Source organism: Ambystoma mexicanum, chromosome 10 (genome assembly GCF_040938575.1).
Source record: "Ambystoma mexicanum isolate Mex_15411 chromosome 10, UKY_AmexF1_1, whole genome shotgun sequence".
Taxonomy (NCBI): Eukaryota; Metazoa; Chordata; class Amphibia; order Caudata; family Ambystomatidae; genus Ambystoma; species Ambystoma mexicanum.
This window is the reverse complement of record NC_090932.1, coordinates 963,401,112-963,420,274: the sequence shown is the minus strand read 5'-3', so window position 1 is coordinate 963,420,274 and position 19,163 is coordinate 963,401,112. Positions and strand designations below refer to the sequence as shown.

Genomic DNA, 19,163 nt, shown 5'->3' with positions numbered 1-19,163 from the left:
GATTCCCCTCACTTTAATTTTTAGGTCTTGATCCCTGACTAAAGTTGCATGAGTTCTGTTTGTCAGGCTGTCTGTTTCCCTTTTATGATTGGGGCCACTGCTGGTATAGCAGCAGTAGCGTGCTGAGGTTGTCTCGGGAGGATAGCTCAGGGGCAACGTGCTCGTCTTGGAAGCAAGATGGTACGAAGCACCACAGGTTACCACACCACGCGGGCCTGCGCGTAGAAACCTCTGGGCATTAAGCGTGTAATAAATAACCTATCATCATCATCATCAAGAGGTGGGGGTCTAGCCTTACTCATCCCTGTGCACCTACTGAGCAGCAGTCATTTCGTCATACTCCTCTTGGATGAAGACGGGAGTGGTATGGGATTGCACAGAGGAGAAGGTAGCTGCAGAAGCCGAAAAGGGGATATGGCTCAGAGTGTTGTGAGGAGACAGTGCCCTGACTTTGGTGGGGCTGGAGCCAGGTAGAGGACTACAACAGCGAACCCATGCAGTTGAATGGAGTTCGGACTCCTGAAGGTAGGGGAAGGAAGGCACCAGAGAATCCAGGCAGAAAAAAACTCTGCTGCACTAAGGAACAATGGAGAAGCTGCCATGAGCTGTGCCACTAGAGCTGGAGAGACATTACTGAAATCTGGAGGGCAGAGCACTGTGCCAGGGGAGCCAGCTATAGTGCATGCAAGGCTGTGGGAAATTCCAAAATGGAGCACACAGAAGGGCGAGGACAAAGCCCCCTCGAAGAGTGGCCCTGGGGGAATAATGTCTCGCGCTGGGAAATGTCCCAATACCCAAGTGTCCTTTAGAGATCGGGAAAGAAGTAACACACACACCCACCCACACGCTCGCTCTTTTTCTTCCACAAACACCCCATAGTTGCCAACATGACCCATTCAAATCTGTAGGTAATTATCCAGTCCTGGTTTTTCCTTTGCATTCTAGGACTTGTAGTCTGCGTTTTATAATGGGGAAAAGTGGAACTACAAGTCCCAGAAGGCTAAGAAAAAAACAGGACTGGATAAGCACCTATAGAATGGAATGGGTCCTGTTGGCTACTATGACACTCTCACACATACACTTGTGGAAACTACAGTGTAAGTACGAAAGTGCTCGCGAAGAAAGAGAGAAGGAGAGCTCAGGCACAGTATTCTGGGACTTGTAGTCAACGTACCAACGTGTCTATAAATAACCTATCATATCATATCATATATCTAAGAAAGACTGCGAGAGAAGAGCTCTGATGCTGCACGCTCGGATGTGCAGCATGGGGACGCTAGTAAGCTGCGAGGGAAGTCACATGCAGTGCATTCTGGGAGACGGAGCCCCTGGATTGCAAGAGATGTGTGTGAAAGACTGATTTCAATGCTTAGACCTTGCTCATGGAATTCCCCTCAGCCTTAGTAAGATACTTCCATCAGCCAAAGGGCTGACAACATTTGGAAGGAATTTGCTTAATAAGTGTTCTCAAAAGTAAATAATGGCAATTTCTCTGCCCTTATTTCAATGGTTTGTTGCATGTGGGAGGCGAATGGCAAAAGAAGACCAGTGAGGGTACATCCAGATCCCTTAAAAATACAGATTTGGGGTTGGGAAAAGGAAAGCCGGAGCTCTAGTGGATACAAGCAACATACATCCCACCCTGGAGCCGGTTTTTGTGATGACACAAGCGTTCATAGGGACCAGGAAACACATCTGAGCACGTATGTGCTTCTGGATGTTGGCGGGCATGTAGAGTAGGATTGAGGCCCCAGTTACTGGAATCTTCTGTAGTCTTGGGCATGGATTATCTGAACTTCCAGGAACTAGTGGCCACCTGGAGAGGGACCAAGTTAAGACCAGCAACTTTATCCTCTCCTAAAAGAAGAAAGTAAGGATATCATTGCGCCTGACTCTGAGACTAGACAGAGCCCTTTAAGAGCTGTCTCTACTTAAGGAACCGAAGATGCTGAGAGAATCAGAGTGTGCATTGTGTGAAAGAGTCCTAGTACCAAAGTGCCTCACAAAGACTGAGAGAAGAAACCACAGTGCATTCTGGGAGTCTGAGACCTGAAACATTTGCCAGAGGCTTTTGGAAAGGTGGCTTTAATTTCTAAGACCCTGCGTTTGGGGGAAATTCAAGGAATTTCTCTCAGCTTTAATAAGTGACTTTCGTGAGCCAAAGCATCGCCCTGACACATGAAAAAGAATCCTTCTTTGCTGACTTGAATAAAGGATTTGTAAAGGAAATATCTCTGTTTGTGATCGTGTATTGCTGGCTCGCTAAACAGTGCACCGCGTCCACCAGTGAAAGCACCGTGCATGGATGTCCCTCTTTTGATTGGTGCTCAGAAGATCCCTTTTCATTGGTGTGTGGGTCGACTACAGCCATCTCCCTACTGGGGACACTCCCTGATTCTCCCTGCCCTGAGCATTGGGTTTTGCTGACTATGTAAAAGGTGCTCTTCTTCTCTGTAGCTGTGGCGTTATGGAACTGTTCCCTTGGAGGCCACAGGAGTTACTCGTGGAACTTTAGCAATCGCTTTTTGAATGGTGTCTTGTTATTGATTGATATAAACGTGAAGATATGTACACGTCGCTGTCCCTGCGTGATATGGCAACTTTACTGGAATACAGTAAAGCACATAGCGTCATCCTCCACATTACGCTGGAAAGAACATATACCACTTTGGGATTTTTCCCATTAACCCAGACATTTACACTCACGATATTAGGTAAAAACCCGACCCGCTCTCTGTTGTGATTGTCCAAAGTAGCACTATACGAGGAGTGAATGTTAGTGGAAGGTTTTAGATGACCCAGCGTGTCACATGGTTCCCTAGTTCGGATCCTAGCGTGGTGCAGGGGTTGGCTGGATGAAGTGGGGGAGGGAGGGCGTTGGGCGAGGTTGGTCCTAACTGCAGGGTTGGGCCTCGGCAGGGTTTAGCCTTTGAGTGGGGAGGCTGGGATGGGCTTTGAGGCACCTTTGGGAAGGAATGTAGCCTGGGCTAAAGATGGGCTCCGGGACTGATCTTTATTGATGGATGGGCCTTGGGACAGGTTTGGCCTTAGGAGGGGATGGGTCTAATGCCAGGAGACGGGATGGTCCTTGGGTGAGATGCTAGAACGTGCATAAGAAGAATGCTTGGTATGCTTGACTTCAACCAGGAAAGAGGAGTGCATTTGTTTGCCTCTTGTACAATGTGATGATGTCATCACCAGCTGATTATATTGTAATCACACCATAGGTTTTCATAACAGGTAGGGAATAGGGGTATTTGTGACTAATTCAACTCCCCAAGAGGTGAATGGCAGCACAAGTACATTTTCTAGGAAATCACAACTTAACTTCCCTCTGGCCATGGTCCTGGATACGTGTACAATTGCAATTGTGAAAGTACCAAAAGGATTAATTGCTGTGGATTTTATGTAAAATATTTTGGAGGAAGCGTGTTTATTGGTAGCAGTGGGTTCTCCAGGTGGCTTCATGGTCCCCTTTACACAATTGTGCTCCTGCTGTTATTTGTTTCGCACTCCCATCTCCTGCCTTAAGGCATGCATGGGTGGGCGGTGGTCCCCTCTTCAGTTTCTCCCACCGATCTACGGTGGCTTTTTTGGCCAAAAGCTTTGACACTGACGGAGTGAAAAACGTTGCCGGTGTTATTTCAGTGATGATTGCAAATTCTATTATCCGACCATAAACCATAATGTGAAACTCGTCTAGCTACCGACCACTTGGGTATGGTGAACCGATGTCCTCACACCAAAGTCCCCTTGTCCAGAGTGCCTTCTGCAAAACAGCCAAATGACCCACTTTTTGGAAAACTCTTACAAGCCACATCCTTATCCAGGCAACACTCTATAATGAAGCGTGGGTGCAGGTCAGACTTCAGTTACCAGGAACGCCTTGCGTGAACCTCTTATTGCTGCCAGAAGAAAAGATGGCGCCGAAAATACAGAAAGGAGCAGATGAAAGAGAGCGGGGACTAGGTGGGGTTGAATAGACGGGATGAGACTGTATAATGAATAGAGGAAATGTAACGAGGGGTCTGCAACGTTTGGCTGTCTGTTTTAAACTACAAATCCCATCAGCCCTATTCTGCAAGTCCATGCTGACGGATACTGGTAGCCGTTTGCCAACACATCTGGGGAGCAACGCACCTCAGGCTCTTCTGATAGTAGGTGAATAAAAGGAATGCACGTTGCAAAGTAGAGGAGGGCATCGAAGCCGCACAAAATGGACGCACATATTCCAGTCCCCCTTCCCCCACCCCTCCAGTCTACCATCATAATTTAACCTCATGTGTCGGCCCAAGTAGCCTTCAGGAAAGATCCCAGCTACTCTTGCCAAGGTCTACGCTATTGTGATTGCTCCTGAAATGGTTGCAGTAAGTAACTCTAAAAGAACATTGCAAGTCTAAAAATAACCCAAATCTAGGTGGAATTAAAAAAACAAAAACACTTTAGGAATACTACTCTGTGGACATTGCCAATCTGGTCCTTTGTATATATTTTTCAATGCCTGGCTTTTGATCTGTGGCGAGACCCGTCCTCTTAAAATCGCCCTCGTAGCAGCTGTAATCCATTGGTGTTCGGGATTCGCGAACAATTATGATTTATTTTCTTTAGTCTGTATTAGAAGGTTTTTATTATGATCGCAATATAAGGTTTTTAGCCGCCGAACTTTGACCTGGCACCTCGTGGCCGATGTAAAAAGCCCGTGGCAGCCGCCGTTTAACAGTGCTCTAAGTTAATGTGAGCAAATTGCTTTTTTCTACTTCTTCTTGAAATACATATGTTCACGTTTATGCGCCATCTATGTCTCTTGTGGTTTCCGCTGCTCTGAAACAAACCGCTCCAGAAACCAAATTATGTCACTGGAAAAATACATGGCGCTCTTTCAGTCTGAGGCGATTGTTTAAAAGGAGGGTGCGATCGCCACCATGTGGTCATAACGTGTGTGTTCTTCTTTTTCAACAGAAAATGAATGTGATTCAAAAAGGGTACAGGATGTCCTTTCGGGTATAGAAAAGCCACAGGTATGTTTATGCTTGTTTCTTATGGATACATTATTTCTCATGTTTATTATGAAAAAGCTTTGTCAACCTTTCTTTGTGTAACTTGCGGTGTCAAATAGCTGTCGGATACCACTAGAAACATGAAAGCACATAAAGTGAGAATTTAATTTACAATCAGGGCTCGTAACAATTAATGTTCATAATACCTACTTCAAGGAACTCATTTAGTTTGTAGGTCCTGTAAGGAACTCACAGTGGCAACAGTAAAGAGTGACACAAGTGATCACAGTTCAAGGGTGTTTATTAATCTGTATAAATGGGTTGGAAAACACCGAATCTAAATCTAAGAGGGGACGAAGCTACGACCATCAAATAATAATAATAAGGCACTCCTAGTGGCGTCTTGTCAAATAAAAAGGCCTATAGTGAGAAAAACCTATTAGCAATCCTTATGCTAAATACAAACAGAGTGTGGGATAAGGTTCACAGGTAAAGAAGAAGTGTTCACAAATAAGTCAGGATGCTGTAGTCAGGGTCTCCCTTCTCCACGTTTTGAGCACGGCACAGTGTAGGACTCCGGAGCACAGCACACGCTCGAGCTTTCCCAGCATGAGCCACCAGTTCCGCTCTCAACTAGCAGAGCCTTCAGTGGTTAACTCTCTTTTCTACAAAAAGTCTCTTGCCTCTGAGCATCCGATGTGTTCCAAAATAATAAGCTAAAGTTCCTTTTCGCTTGCATTTTGCGTGATGCCTTTTCACCTCTGCATCCCTCTGGCGTCTGTGTGCATGGTCTTGCATATGGGAGTTGGTTCGAGAGGGCCTGCTTGTTGTAACCGTATGGGTAGGACTCTGTGCCTTGGGTGTGTGGTAGTGGTTGTTATGGGTATGTGGGTCATATGAGATTGGAGTGGGATTGCGGTTGTGCCCACTGATTAGTTGTATCCAAAGGGGGTCCAGATTCGCGGATGACTGTTAGGTGTTTTATTGTATAGTGTTCTAGTGCATTTGTGAAGTGTCGATGGATTTATGGACTATGTGCAAAGGTATGTTCCCTCTAAGGTCTCGGAGGGTTGGTTGTACCCAGTGTGTTCATAGTTACTGGGCAGGGATTAGTCAGGGAAGGTGTGTTTTGGCCTGTTGTGCGGTTGGCTGTTAGATGGGTGCACAGCTGGTATTATAATAAATTTGAGGAAGTGGTGCTCGACCGGGGGAGACCCTAGTTATGCGGGAGAGCAAATGGTAGGGCGCTGCTTCGATTTAATGCGTTACCTGTCTGGGCTTTCCTGAATGAATACACTGTGCATAGGTTGTCTTTCCCAGGTACTGTCTGTTGATTGGGCAGGCCAATCTCTCTGGTTGTGGGGCATGACTGTGGGGCATGACTGGGGCCGGGTAATGTGGGCGGTGGGATATTCTGGTCCTCCTTAATGTCTCTTTTGTCTGTGACGGCGTCCCTTAGTGTGTTTCTTTGGTCTGCAATGGTGTTCTTTTTTTTGTTTAGCGCTTGTCATTGTCTTCTGAATAACAAGGTTTTTAGTTGTTTCCTGAAGGTGATGTGGTCTTCTGTGGTTCTAATTTCTCTGGGCATTGTGTTCCACAGGTTAACAATTAGGGATGAGAATGCTGTTCCTCAGAATTTCCTCTTTTCACATTGTTTTGTCTCTATTTGTAGGTCGTCGCTTGATCTTAGGTCCCTTTTTAGCTGTTAGCGGCTGATCTTGACCTGGAGGAATTCGGCTCCTTGTCTGTGTATGGATTTATGGACAATGCAGAGGGCTTTGAATTTGATGCATTTTTTTACTGGTAGTTAACAGAGGCTTCACAAAGCTGGAGTGATGTGGTCCCTTCTGTTTAATCTTAGGAGAATCCTGGCTGCAGTGTTTTGGACCCGTTGGATTTTCTTGGTGCCTCAATGGCATTCCGTGGTAGAGGCTGTTTGTGTAGTTAATTCTTGTTAGTATCAGGGATATGCTTGTGAGGGTTCAGTGTGGTAAGTTGAGGTATTGCAGCAGCCCCCTGAGTAGTCTTAGGAGATAGAAGCACTTTTTAATGATTGCGTTGACTTGCAGTTCCAGGCATAGTCCATTGTCCTTGAGTATTCCGAGGTTATTTACCACTTTGGAAATGTCTGATTGTGTTCCCATGCCAGTCGGCTGGTCCAATTGTGGGTTGGTTGCATTGCTTTCAGTGGGTGAGATAATTATTTCCGCTTTGGCCGTGTTCAGTTTGAGGTTGTTCGTTGTCATCCAGTTGTAGATGTCTGTGAGACGGTTGTTGAGGCTGTTGTTTGGTTCCTGGGTTTTGATCATCTTCACAATCAGTTGTGTGTCGTCTGCTTGTGTGTCGTCTGTGTAGTTGGAGGCAGTTAGTCCATGGGTTCGAATGTTTTTCATGAGGGGGGGACGTGTAGATGTTGAAGTGGCAGGGTTGTTTGGTTTTGGTTCATTCTGGTTGGTGAGTTGTGATGCTCCCCATCCTTTGCTTCGGTCTTTGGTGATGCAGCATGTGTTGAAGGTAATGGATTCAAGTTTGTCCCTGATTCTTGTTGGTGGTTTGTCTATGGTGTTCTTCAGGTTGGGGTGGTTTGTTTTTTGGCGTGCTGGGTTCCTCGTCCCAATGGCGCCTGTATTTGTTTCACTTATTGCCTCTGGGTTTGTTGCTGATTGTCTGTTTTCACTTTCAAAGGAGCCATATGTAGAGAGCTAGTGAGAGATGTAGTCCGTGTTTGCTCTGCTCTTTGTCTCTTTAGTGCGTTTGGCATTATTTTCACCATGTTTTTCAGAGTTGTGAAGTCTTGCTGATCGGTAGCTTCCAGTGTGGCTAGGGTTTACTTCTTTCTGTTTCCCATTCTAGTTTCTTTGTCTTTCTTGTGACAAGTCATGGTGTTTTTGATTTGCTGGTTACATTTCTTGGAGCAGGAGTCCTCTTTGGTTGGTTTGCTTCCTGGCCGCTGTGATTGCTTTTCCACTGCTTGTAGTTTATTTTTTGGTTATTTGTTACTTGTAGCTGTTTGGTTGTGCAACCTGTGGCGTGAGCCCTCTTGGTTCAGTCGTTTTACCGATTTTTCTTTATGGCTCTTGGTGGTTTTGGTGTCACATGGTTGCCTGCAGGCAGGGAGGCTTGGACTCTGTGGTCAATTTACAGTCACACTGGGAGAGACACTCAGATTTGAACACAGAAGTAGTAGGACAGCACCTAGAGTTGGAACACAAGGGTATTGGGCAGACCCCTAGTTTGGAGAACCAGCAGTGGCGAGGAAACACCTAGATTCGAAGCACAGCAGTAGGGGGGAAACACCTAGAGTTGGAACACATCAGCAGTGGGGAAAACACCTAGACTCAAAACACAGCAGTAATGGCGGAATACCTAGAATTGGAACACATCAGTTGTGGAAGAACACCTAGATTAAAACACAGCAGTAACAGGGGAACGCCTAGAATTGAAGCACAGCACTAGTGGGAAAATCACCTAGATTTCGGATACAGCAGTAATGGGGGAACACCTAGAATTGGAGCACACATTAATGGGAAAATACCTAGATTTGAAATGCAGCAGTAATGGGGAACACCTAGAATGGAGCACAGCAGTAATGGGGGCACACTTAGAATTGGAGCACAGCAGTAATGGTAAAATACCTAGATTTGAAATGCAGCAGTAATGGGGAACACCTAGAATGGAGCACAGCAGTAATGGGGGCACACTTAGAATTGGAGCACAGCAGTAATGGGGGAACACCTAGAATTGGAGCACAGCACTAGTGGGGGGAACACATCTAGATTTGAAATGCAGCAGGGGAAAACCTAGAATTGGAGCACAGCACTAGTGGGGAAAACACCTAGATTTCAAATACAGCAGTAATGGGGGAACACCTAGAATTGGAGCACAGCACTAGTGGGAAAAAACACCTAGATTTGAAATGCAGCAGTGATGGGGGAACACCTAGATTTGGAGCACATCAGTAATGGGGAACACCTAGATTTGGAGCACAGCAGAAATGCACAAATAGGTGGCTGTGTCCACTTATGACACGCGGGACACACATACATGCCAACATTCCAACGCACCTGGGAGGGAGATTTCATCAGAGAAATCAGCAGACATCCATTTTCCCATAGGAATGCACTGGGGTTAGAATTATTGTAGGCAGGAGAATGTGAAAAACAGCAATATTTTTCACTGAAAAATCAGGAGTCTACCACCTAAATTGGGAGGGTTGGCATGTATGGACACAGCAACTGATTGGTTCATGGAGCGTTCTCTTACAGTACCGCTCCATGCGTTGAGTGTGTGGCATTTGCCTTAAATATATTGTCCTCCAAAGCACTGCATTAATTGGTGCTTAGGATGACAACATGTTCAAGTAAACTGTTATTTCTCGGCGTGGATAGGGCCATGCACCCTGCTGGCTATGGCCAACCGGGTTGGCCTAAAAGGGACCTGCACCTCCGGCACTGCGTTGAAGCAGCCAGAACCCTAAGAGCTACTCCGCAATGTCCTGCTTCTTCTTTCTTTAGCAGCCTTCCTTTGTTCACGGCGGCCATTTTTCTTTGTGTTTCTGTTTTGCTATTGATCAACTTGCTTCACTCACGCAAACCTGATTCCCAAAAAGATGAATTGCACCTGCATGATAATGGTGATAGCACATGATGTGGGCAGGTCATCTTGGCCAGTAATGGCGTTTTACAACCCTTTAAAAGTGTCTGCAGTGCTCTGGACTCTTAACTTGAGTTGGTGGACCACAGTCAGCCAGGATGACCCACCCAGTTTGATATGATTGCCATCAACAAACATTTTAGAATGTCACTTTGGATGTCGAGTTGTGTTTTGTCATGTCATGTGTCATGCTTCAATGGAATATTGATGGCCTTCCGTGGTTAGATTGGAGTGTTACCCTTCTAAAGCGTGCAATGTTGTTTCCAGATAGGTCATGACGTGCACAACCTTGTTTAATGCAACTTAAACTCACCGACCAGTGGACCCTACAAAACCCAACCAGTATGGAGGGCTCTCTGTATCATCCCAGAGGTCTGTACTACCGCCTATAGCTTCTCTGGATCTTTTCCACTTTTGCTCTAAAATGCAGCTGCTAGCCTCCTTTCAAAGCCTGATGAATGTCAGCTGTGTTTTCTGGAGATCGGATTACTTGCTGGTAATCTTCATTACACCTAGTCCTTCTCTTCCACGTCGCAGTGCTTCTTACATCTGTGAAAGACATCAGCCCGCACCCCAATCCTTTCTCACCCATGCTTTGGTCTCCAATAATGCAGCTTACCCCACCCCTCCAGAGGAGTATAAAGCCGGCCCTAGCCCCACTTGTTTTGTGAGCTGCATGGCAGCCTTTTCTAGATGGAGGCCTGGTGGGCTGCGTCTTCATCACTGCTGCTGAGCTCTGGGGACGGTGGAGCATTGCCTCCGCAGTGTACCTGGGTAAGTTCAGGACATGAGGACTGCAAGATCTGGGGCTTGGAGTATGTTGCAGCACGCCTCGGGCACTGCTGGCTGTGCAGGGAGGTCCGGTGGCGTGACTGAGTGACGCAAGGAAGAACTCAGAGGGTGGAGTCTCTTCGCGCAGCATATTTTGCTTGAAGCCTCTGATGCAGTGGGTTTCTCAGTCGCCATTCGGTCTGTGTAAGCTTCTTAAGCCAGGTAAGGAGGGTGTGTGTGTGCTATTGGTGGTCACCAGTGTGTTTTCGAGGTAGATGGAAGTATGGGCTGCCATAAGAAAGCAGTTAGGACGCCTCTTCTTCTGGTGATTCACCCTTGTCCTCTGATTCTCCCTGTGGGAGGAAGGAGTGCTCCAATGCTAAATTAAAAACCTTTTTCAGGGAGACCTTGCTGCCCGGACGAGCAGAAAGGTCCTTCCAAGAAGTTTATTTTATTTAATTGTTTTTTTTATAACGCGCCTAATACCATACTTGAGTTCGGTTTCTAAGCGTAGATCCGGGATTCTAACCTCTGTTGCTCTGCGTGGTCTTGCTTCCAAGTCCAGCGCGCTGCCCCTGCGCTGTCTTCCGTTCTGTTGTACGGAAGAGGAGCTCCCCCCGCCCCCTCCTTCGGGTTCTTCGGACGCTGCTGAAGAATTGGTGCAAAGCGTAAGTAGAGCTAAAGGAGAAGTATTGTTGACCGAGAGGCGGTGAGCAAAGTTTTGGAACATGTTGCCTGCAGTTCACGGAGGCAGATCCTACATCCCTCCTCCCATTTCCCAGGGTAAGCCAATTTACGAAAACAGTGAAGAAAGGGGGGTCCTTCCGATTGTGGACATCGGGACAAAGTACTTTTGGAGTGGAAAGAGCCAGATTGCATTTCTGTTCCCAGATTCATGTGTAAACTCTGTCCGCTATGAGGAGAAGAGCAGACCTTAGCAGTGGCTCTGGAAACCGATTGGCCACTGTCCAGTTTGATGGGACGTCCATCAATGGCTCCTAGGGAAGCATTGGTTTGCGGCCCGACAGGCAAGAAAGTTGAATCAGCCTTTGATATGAGGCTAGTGATAAGCAGCCCTTGGGTGTAGTGGGGGGAATCCGCCTCCGGGCTCTCTGCTATGATATGTGGAAGCTGAAATAGTGCTGAGTATTACCAACATGAAGCCCGGACTCACTGTGGAAAATGCCAATGCTGATCAGAGCTGTTATGCAGCGCGCGACATTGTGGCACCTTATCCTGATGACTGACTGGATTACATGCTCATGGAAAGCCATGATGCTGACGAGAGTAACAAGAGCACTGAAAATGCAGAGGCTGCTGAAGTGGTTGGTGCCACCTGGGGACCATCAGACGCAGGTCCTGAGCTATGATTGGCTATTTACCTTATACTAAGATGTCTGCTGCGAGTTATACATTCTCAAGGGCCAGTCAAAGCAAGCGTGGGACGAGGCAAAACTCCAAGAGAAGGGCAAGCTACATGTACACAACCTTGATGAGGCCTATACAAGTTCTCACCAAGTTAGTAAGCAATGGACAGCCGCTCGGTGCAGGAGTAGTCGAAGATCGGAAGAACACAAGCGAGTGACTTCAGCTGGAGGAGGTTGCTGCCCTTTTATAGGTTGTGCCAGTGGCTCTGTCAGCTGATGAGAAGCCTCCCTTGAAGTGTGCTGCACAGTACACGACCTAAAGGAAGTTTTCTTGGCTCTATATACCTACATGTCTGCTGGCCGGTAGATCCATACCGGGGCTACAGATAGCAAGCTGGGTGCTGAATCCAAGAGACTATTTTGGTGAATCTTCGAGAAGCATGCAAGTGCTTTATTCCTGGACTGTGTTTGTGGGGTGTCAAGAAACAATCAGGGTGCTATAACCCAGAAACAAGGAAAGGGAAGTAGAGTTCAAGAGAGAGCGACCAGGGTGCATCATGGACAGTAAGACCCTCGGTCTCTGGCTTCTCCCTATGCCTTTTTATTAGACTGCTCAGAGGGTGGAACATCCTTTTCCGATGGTAACCCCTAGAGAACAAATGCACCTCTAGAATAGACACGACCAGCTCAGCAAACACAGGAAGGAAATCAGGAACAGGGGCCTCCAAACAATCTGCACAGACACTCACACATACCTATATGCTCACTCTCTCCTCTACACCAACAAACAATAGAATGCAGCTATACCATTCCATCAATTCCGCCTAGCTGCACACATACCTACACACCTCCATGAACACCTCAACAGTCCTAGCTGCACACATAATTCCATGCACAATTTCCACCACTGCCAGAATGCAAACCCCAGGTCAACGGCCTTGCTGCACACATACCTACTCGCCTCCATGAACACCTCAACAGTCCTAGCTGCACACATAATTCCATGCACAATTTCCACCACTGCCAGAATGCAAACCCAAGGTCAACGGCCTTGCTGCACACATTCTACTGACCTCACACAGCCATAGCACCAGGCCTGCCATTAGACTGCAGGTACACACAGCACTGGCTGCACACATACTGATTGCACCCAGGCACTATATACTACCCTACTCTCTCCACTGACCTGGACTTCGGACACACAGGGCGTTCAACCCACAGCGCTTTGAGATCATACCGGTGGTACATAAGGCGCTATAGAAATGCACAATAACATAAAATAACATATTGGCATAAATGCTGGTGAGAGAATGCGCTCCTTAAGGCCAAAAATCTAAGAATAGCTCATTGTTAATCCTTATAAGTATTCATCTATTTCATAATCCATTGGCTGCATACATTCAATATAATAGGCTCCAAGCCATCATAATTGCCTTGCATTTCATTATCTTCCGTATTTGCATTTACATCACTTGGCGTTGGCAGAAGAACTGGAAACGTTTTCGTTCAGAGTAGCCATCTTCACTGGTCAGCTTGACCTGTCAAAGTCAACTTTAAAACACAATTAAAAGTATTCTCCTCTTCACATCATACATCATATTTTATCAGTCCAAAGAGTACAAAATGACATATATACTCTGCGAATAATCACTGATTGCATAAAGTACATAACGCAAAGACAACTGGAACGCTACTAGTCTTTGATAAAAAATCAGATAAGCTTTTGTGTATGATCTCTCCAATTACCCAACTTTTCATGATCAAGTTGGAATGTTTAGCCTGTAGTTTAAATAGCGAAAACAAATATGTAACCTATTTCATGTTTTTTTTTAGATCGTTCTTAAGCTTATGGCTTCCAGTATAGAGTCTGACTTTCATTTCTATGACCCAACCTATGTAAATGTGCCGGAATGGCTGTCCCTACACTTCCGGGTGCTGTGACTTCCAGCACGATACCTTAACCTACTGCTGACAGTGATTACTGGTATTATATAGAGGACAATACAATTCAAACATTTGAAGTTAGTTATAAGGAAATGTATTGACTTTATAAAGGATTGACAGGATACACCGTGAGCTTTCAACGAACACTCATGTATTAACAAATAAGTGTTATTAGACCATTGGTCCTATGGAGGCCTACGTCGCACCACTGTTTATGCCAATACTACATATGCACCTCACTCGTCTCATCCACCGCCAGAGCACTGAGGGGATGGACAGGACTCATAAGATCTGCAGTGATTTAAATGATCATTTATTGTAATAGTATGCAGGAGGACTGGCGTCTTGCACCACAAAATCACACCTCAGCAGAGTACCCAAGGCCCATTGAACCCTCCCCTGGCAATGACGGAGGACGCGGCCATGAGGCACATAGGATTGTCCTTTAATTTCCAAACAGACAGGGATCATACAGGAAACATCAGAATCTCCGGCCATTACAACTCCTGAGTCTGCGTCACTAGCTTTTATCCCGTTGTGACGTCACAATCTACAACCTCCCCAAACAAACCTAAGAACCAAACCCATTGGGTAGCTCGGGTAATAGCAACTATAGAGATCCCCTATATGAATTGGTCTTCCAATGTCAGGTGGGTCTGCCTGAGACTTCCCAAAAATGATCTATTACATTGTTGCAGGGTCAAAGGATGACCATTGGTCCTTGCACCATCACATCCCATCCCAGGATTTGAGCGTCTTGATTGGCTGGAGCGGGTCTCCCTAGGTCTGGAACCCTGTTCTGTTCTCAGCGCTCAGTGTACCGTTTCAAGGTAATTAGAACAACTGTGTGTCCCCATTGTTGTCACTGATATAGCCACCTAACATGGGAGAGTGCCTGCAGGTTGCAATGTTTGGTGGACAACGTATGTGTCAATCTTGTCTGCTTCGCTGTGAACAGCTCCTCTTCCCACCACAGGTAAATGGCCATTGTTTGGGTGGGCTGGGCCCGGCCATGTGGGTGAAGACCACAAAACTGAGCTTTTTGTTCTGCAATTAGTGAAGATTTTATTCTGTTATTTTGAAGTGGCTCCCTGCCACGGGAGCCAGGAATCTTCCCACCCGCCCTTGTCCTTGTCTGCGATCACTGGCTCTGTGCTTCACGCTGAAGAGTCTGCATCTCTTCTTCCATATTTTGAGGCATGTGGCTTCATGTGAATTCACTACCGTCATTCTATGATTTCCCTATATATTGTAATATTTTCTTTAGAGGTTATTAGTACTCCAGGTTCCTTATACGTCCCTGTAGCTCCATATGGTTAGCTGCAAAAAAGCAGTTGCAAGCTTACTTCGTGTTAACTTTGCTTTCTTAATTGCTGTGTTGGACTAGTGAAAAGGAAAGGATTCCGACAGTATGTATATGTATATGTCCTCGATCTAGAGAATGGCGTATGCATGTTCTTTGTGTATGCATGTGTGGGTCTGCGTAACTTCATGCAGGAATGTAAGTTTACTTTTTGACTTAACGTTGCTATGTTGTGTTGTCACTAAGTCATCACGGATGTACATTATCATTAGTCAACCTGATCCAGTGATGAGACACCTGTATCCGCGAAGATATCAGCTTGATAGGGTTTGAACGGTTGTCTAAGAGAGTATCTGTTCCCATACATGGAATACACTGGTCCACCTGGGGGTTGGCCGAACAGCGATTGACATCTCTCGTTTCTCATTCTTCTGGCTGACATGCACATAGGGAACACGAGGGCCATTCCGGGGACCCTCTCTTCATATTGGTGAGTGCACCATGTGTTGTCGTTCTCTGGTCCAGGTCCCGTTATCCACCTTCTTAAGTTTTTTCTAAGAAAGGGTGTTACTGCTAAATCGTCCTGACACCAGCTCGCCTGCTGTGCACGGTGCAAAAGGCATGCTCTTACGAATGTGAGGACACTTTCGTACTACTCTGACCATCTCTGGAAATTCTCCTTATGTGACATAGGCTGATCATCACCACAATTAACCCTTGCTGCAACCAAGCCTGTTTTTGTTCGCTCTGGCATCTTCCATTTGATTGTGCAATGGGATTGCAAATCCCCCGACCAATAGGAAACTAGGAATGACACCGGGGCACCGCATGGACTACTGGTCACCCACCAGCAGAAAAAAATCATGGTATCTGTCTTTTGCAATTGGCCTTCATTTTCTGGCATGTAAACAGTAAATTGAAGTGGACTGGCGCAAAGGCTTTAACCCCCCACCCCGCCCCCTTGAATCGGTAGCTGCAGATGCTACGTTTGAATCGGACAGGTGTATATGTCAGGCAAAAGATCTAACCCTCCTCCCTGGTACATTAGCACAGAGTGGAACTTTCTGAATGATTACATTTTTGTAACAATGCTTCCTTGCCTTATTTGTTTTGATCCGCTATCGCTGCTCCGCTGCGCTCTTCACACGTTATTTCCTAAGACTATCGTTATTTCCTAAGTCTATCGGAAAGATTGCGAGCAGTAGCGCATCTCCCGGGCACTTTATTCAGCATATGTTCCCCAGCTGAGCCTAGAACTAATTAGCGATGCTTGTTAGAGATTCAAACCTCTGCGACAAAGAACCCACTGTTGCTTCGCTATCGGATATCTGGCATTTCTGCGCGCTACCCTCTAGGCTGGAGGAGGGTCTCGAGTTTCTCCATCCTCACTCCTCACTTCATCCCAGTCCAGGTTCGAACTCGTGCCTTTCGATATTACTTAAGAATGTTTCATCACTGAGTACTTGTGTGTACTCTTGATACTCTCTGCACACTGGCAGTAATTAAATCAAGGCACCCTTTACTATAACAGAAAGTAGGATTGGATGTGGTGAACTCGTATGAAAGTGTCCAAGGGCAATATGCTTTATTTTAAGATTCCAAGCGTATGACATTTTACTACTGGAGCACGGTGGTAATTGAAAACCATTCCAATTTTGTTTTATTCACACTTGCATATTCTGCTTTGCACCCCCAGATTGTACAAATAATGACAGTTTTTATTCTCGAGTCAAATGGCCACCAAAGCAAAGCTGTGGGAATCCTGCCATTTTTAGGGGTACCAGAATGGACATGTGTGGACACAATCAGTATGAACATCTTTTTTAAACTTGCAGAGTACTGTCCTATAAGGGCCAAAAAAGAGTATGAAAATGCGTTGGAAATTGCTCCTGTGCATTGTTGATGACTTGGCATCTAATAGACTTTTTCTTGTATTACCCTACAAAACTGATTGTAAACTGTGTAGCTTTTCCCCTAATCTATCACAGAAAGTGTACTGTAAAATGCTGAATTTTAACCTATTATTTAAAAAATGTGCTTGCAGTGGGTGGGGAGGGGAGAACCTCCCAAACCCCACTTTACTATGCTCGGTCACACTAGTGCCTTGAACTGACCCCCCTCCCTCTGCAGGCTCCTCTTATGGTGGGCCCTACTACGTTAGCTGCTGGCCTTGCTCGTTGCACAATCCTGTGCACACCACAGAACAGCAGCAAATGCAAGATCTGAGCCTGTCACCCCATAGATGCACATTTCAGAATGTTTAATGTGCTGTAGGTAACTTCAGTGAAGGACCCCCCTCGCCTCCCATCGAAGGCACAAGCAACTAGGATTAAAATACCTACAAAACATTAATGAGCGGTGGTTGCAGGGCACAGAGATTCACACTATAGCCTTTGTGTGATTGGCTCTGAGTCATGCCACTGGTACACAATGTAAATCTGCATGGCACAGGGACAAGACAGGAAAGACAAGGTGTAGTTACATAACTGATGACATTCTGAAAAATGCATCAATTTCTTATTCACAAATTTACAAAAACTCTAGCATGCATGCTTGTACTGAGCAAACTTGACTACTGCTCATGCCTGCTCCTTGACCTTACCCTCTACTGTTCCACCCTCTAGATCAAAACCTCACCTTCACTACTCGCACTCTTCAACCTTCCAAGATCCACCCCCTCTTCAAACTACCAACACCATGCAAGATGGTTTTCAAGGTACAACTGCTCCCTTTTCAAGCTCTTCTAGTCTACAAAGCTCCCTTAATGGCTTTTCTCCTCAGTACCTGGCTGACTGTGTATGTTTGGAATCGTGACCAAGGCAACCATGCTTGTCAGGGCTAAGTGGTTCAGAATCCCTTCCCTAAAGTTAGAAAGATTCTTGTGGGTGTGAAGGGCCACCTGTGGGAAATTGCTGTCTGTTAAGTGTTTGAAATTATGCATGTAATTCCATCTCAGAAAAGGTGGTCTACTAATCAGACCCCTCTTTCAGAAAACTCCATGCCAGAAGCATGATATACATGTGTGCCCTTCATATCATCCTCCCTGATGTGCAGTTCCTGCTCTGCAGTGACACAAAGCAGGTTCAGAAATCACAGGCTCCCTATTCGACAGCTGCTGTTACAGCAAAGTCGCTGTGGGTCAGAGGTTCCAATAAAGTCTGCACCTCTGTTCCAAAAACAGAATTATGATAAACTTGAGTAATAAGCCATACTAAGGTTTTGGTATCGTGGCTGGTAGTTTACGTAATTATTAAAGCTATTTTTGATTTTAGGATAGCAGTGTCAACCCATTAAACTCAGACTAGCTATGAGAGGCTATGTGGATTTGAACTGCTGGAGCATTGTGTCACTCAGCGACCTGAACCAGTGATACTCATCATTTTGTACCATGCTTGATCGTTGAATTGCTCCCGGTGATCCATCGACCTGCATCACTCCACACCACCTTCTAACCACATGGAGCACTGCTTCAAACCCAAAATCGAGTATTCGTTGCCTGGGATCAACATGACTTGGTTCCACCCCACAAGCAGTGCATCTCGACTCCTGATTCAACCCTATTGATATCCCTAAATACTGGACTTGGATACTATTGAGCCCCTGTCCCCTTGGGTGCATTTTCAGGGCCCGAGTGACTAGTTAAGGCCCTTGTTATATGTTCTCCCTAAAAGAGCATATCCTTTGAGTGACATTATTGCAATTTGTGTCTTTTTTCCTCCCTACTTGGGTAACCAGAGTGCCTACATTTATTTACAGAACCTTACTTGGGCTTTCTTTTATTTTTAAGCTGTTGAGCTATTGCTGTGTGGGTTGTTTCTGTCTCAGATTCACACCCCATCTAAGATTATATCCATTCCCGGGTCCCACGTTACCACAAAAGGCGGAGGAGGTACATCCCTTAGCTTTGCCTGTTTCACCTTCATGATTGGGATCACTGTTATTTTGCAAAAGTGCATGGGCTGAGTAGGCGTTTAGATGCTACTCATCCTTGTGCTCCTGCAGAGCAGATGCCCTTTCATCACACCACCATGCCCTATTTATTATAGATCCTGACAGAACGGGAGCATATCCCTTATGGGTTACCTGGGGCACTTTCACCCTGGACTAGCAGGTTCCTTCTGGTGTGGA

General features: G+C 45.9%; 1 protein-coding gene across 3 annotated transcripts in view; it reads left to right on the top strand.

Annotated features, from left to right (window-relative positions):
• FNDC3B (fibronectin type III domain containing 3B) overlaps positions 1 to 19,163 on the top strand; it is a 796,261-nt gene that overhangs the window by 553,755 nt on the left and 223,343 nt on the right. For all 3 annotated transcript variants that reach the window (XM_069618738.1, XM_069618739.1, XM_069618740.1), the window contains one exon: positions 4,960 to 5,018. In XM_069618738.1, the coding sequence (XP_069474839.1) occupies positions 4,960 to 5,018 (59 nt within the window). The remainder of the gene's footprint in view (positions 1 to 4,959; positions 5,019 to 19,163) is intronic.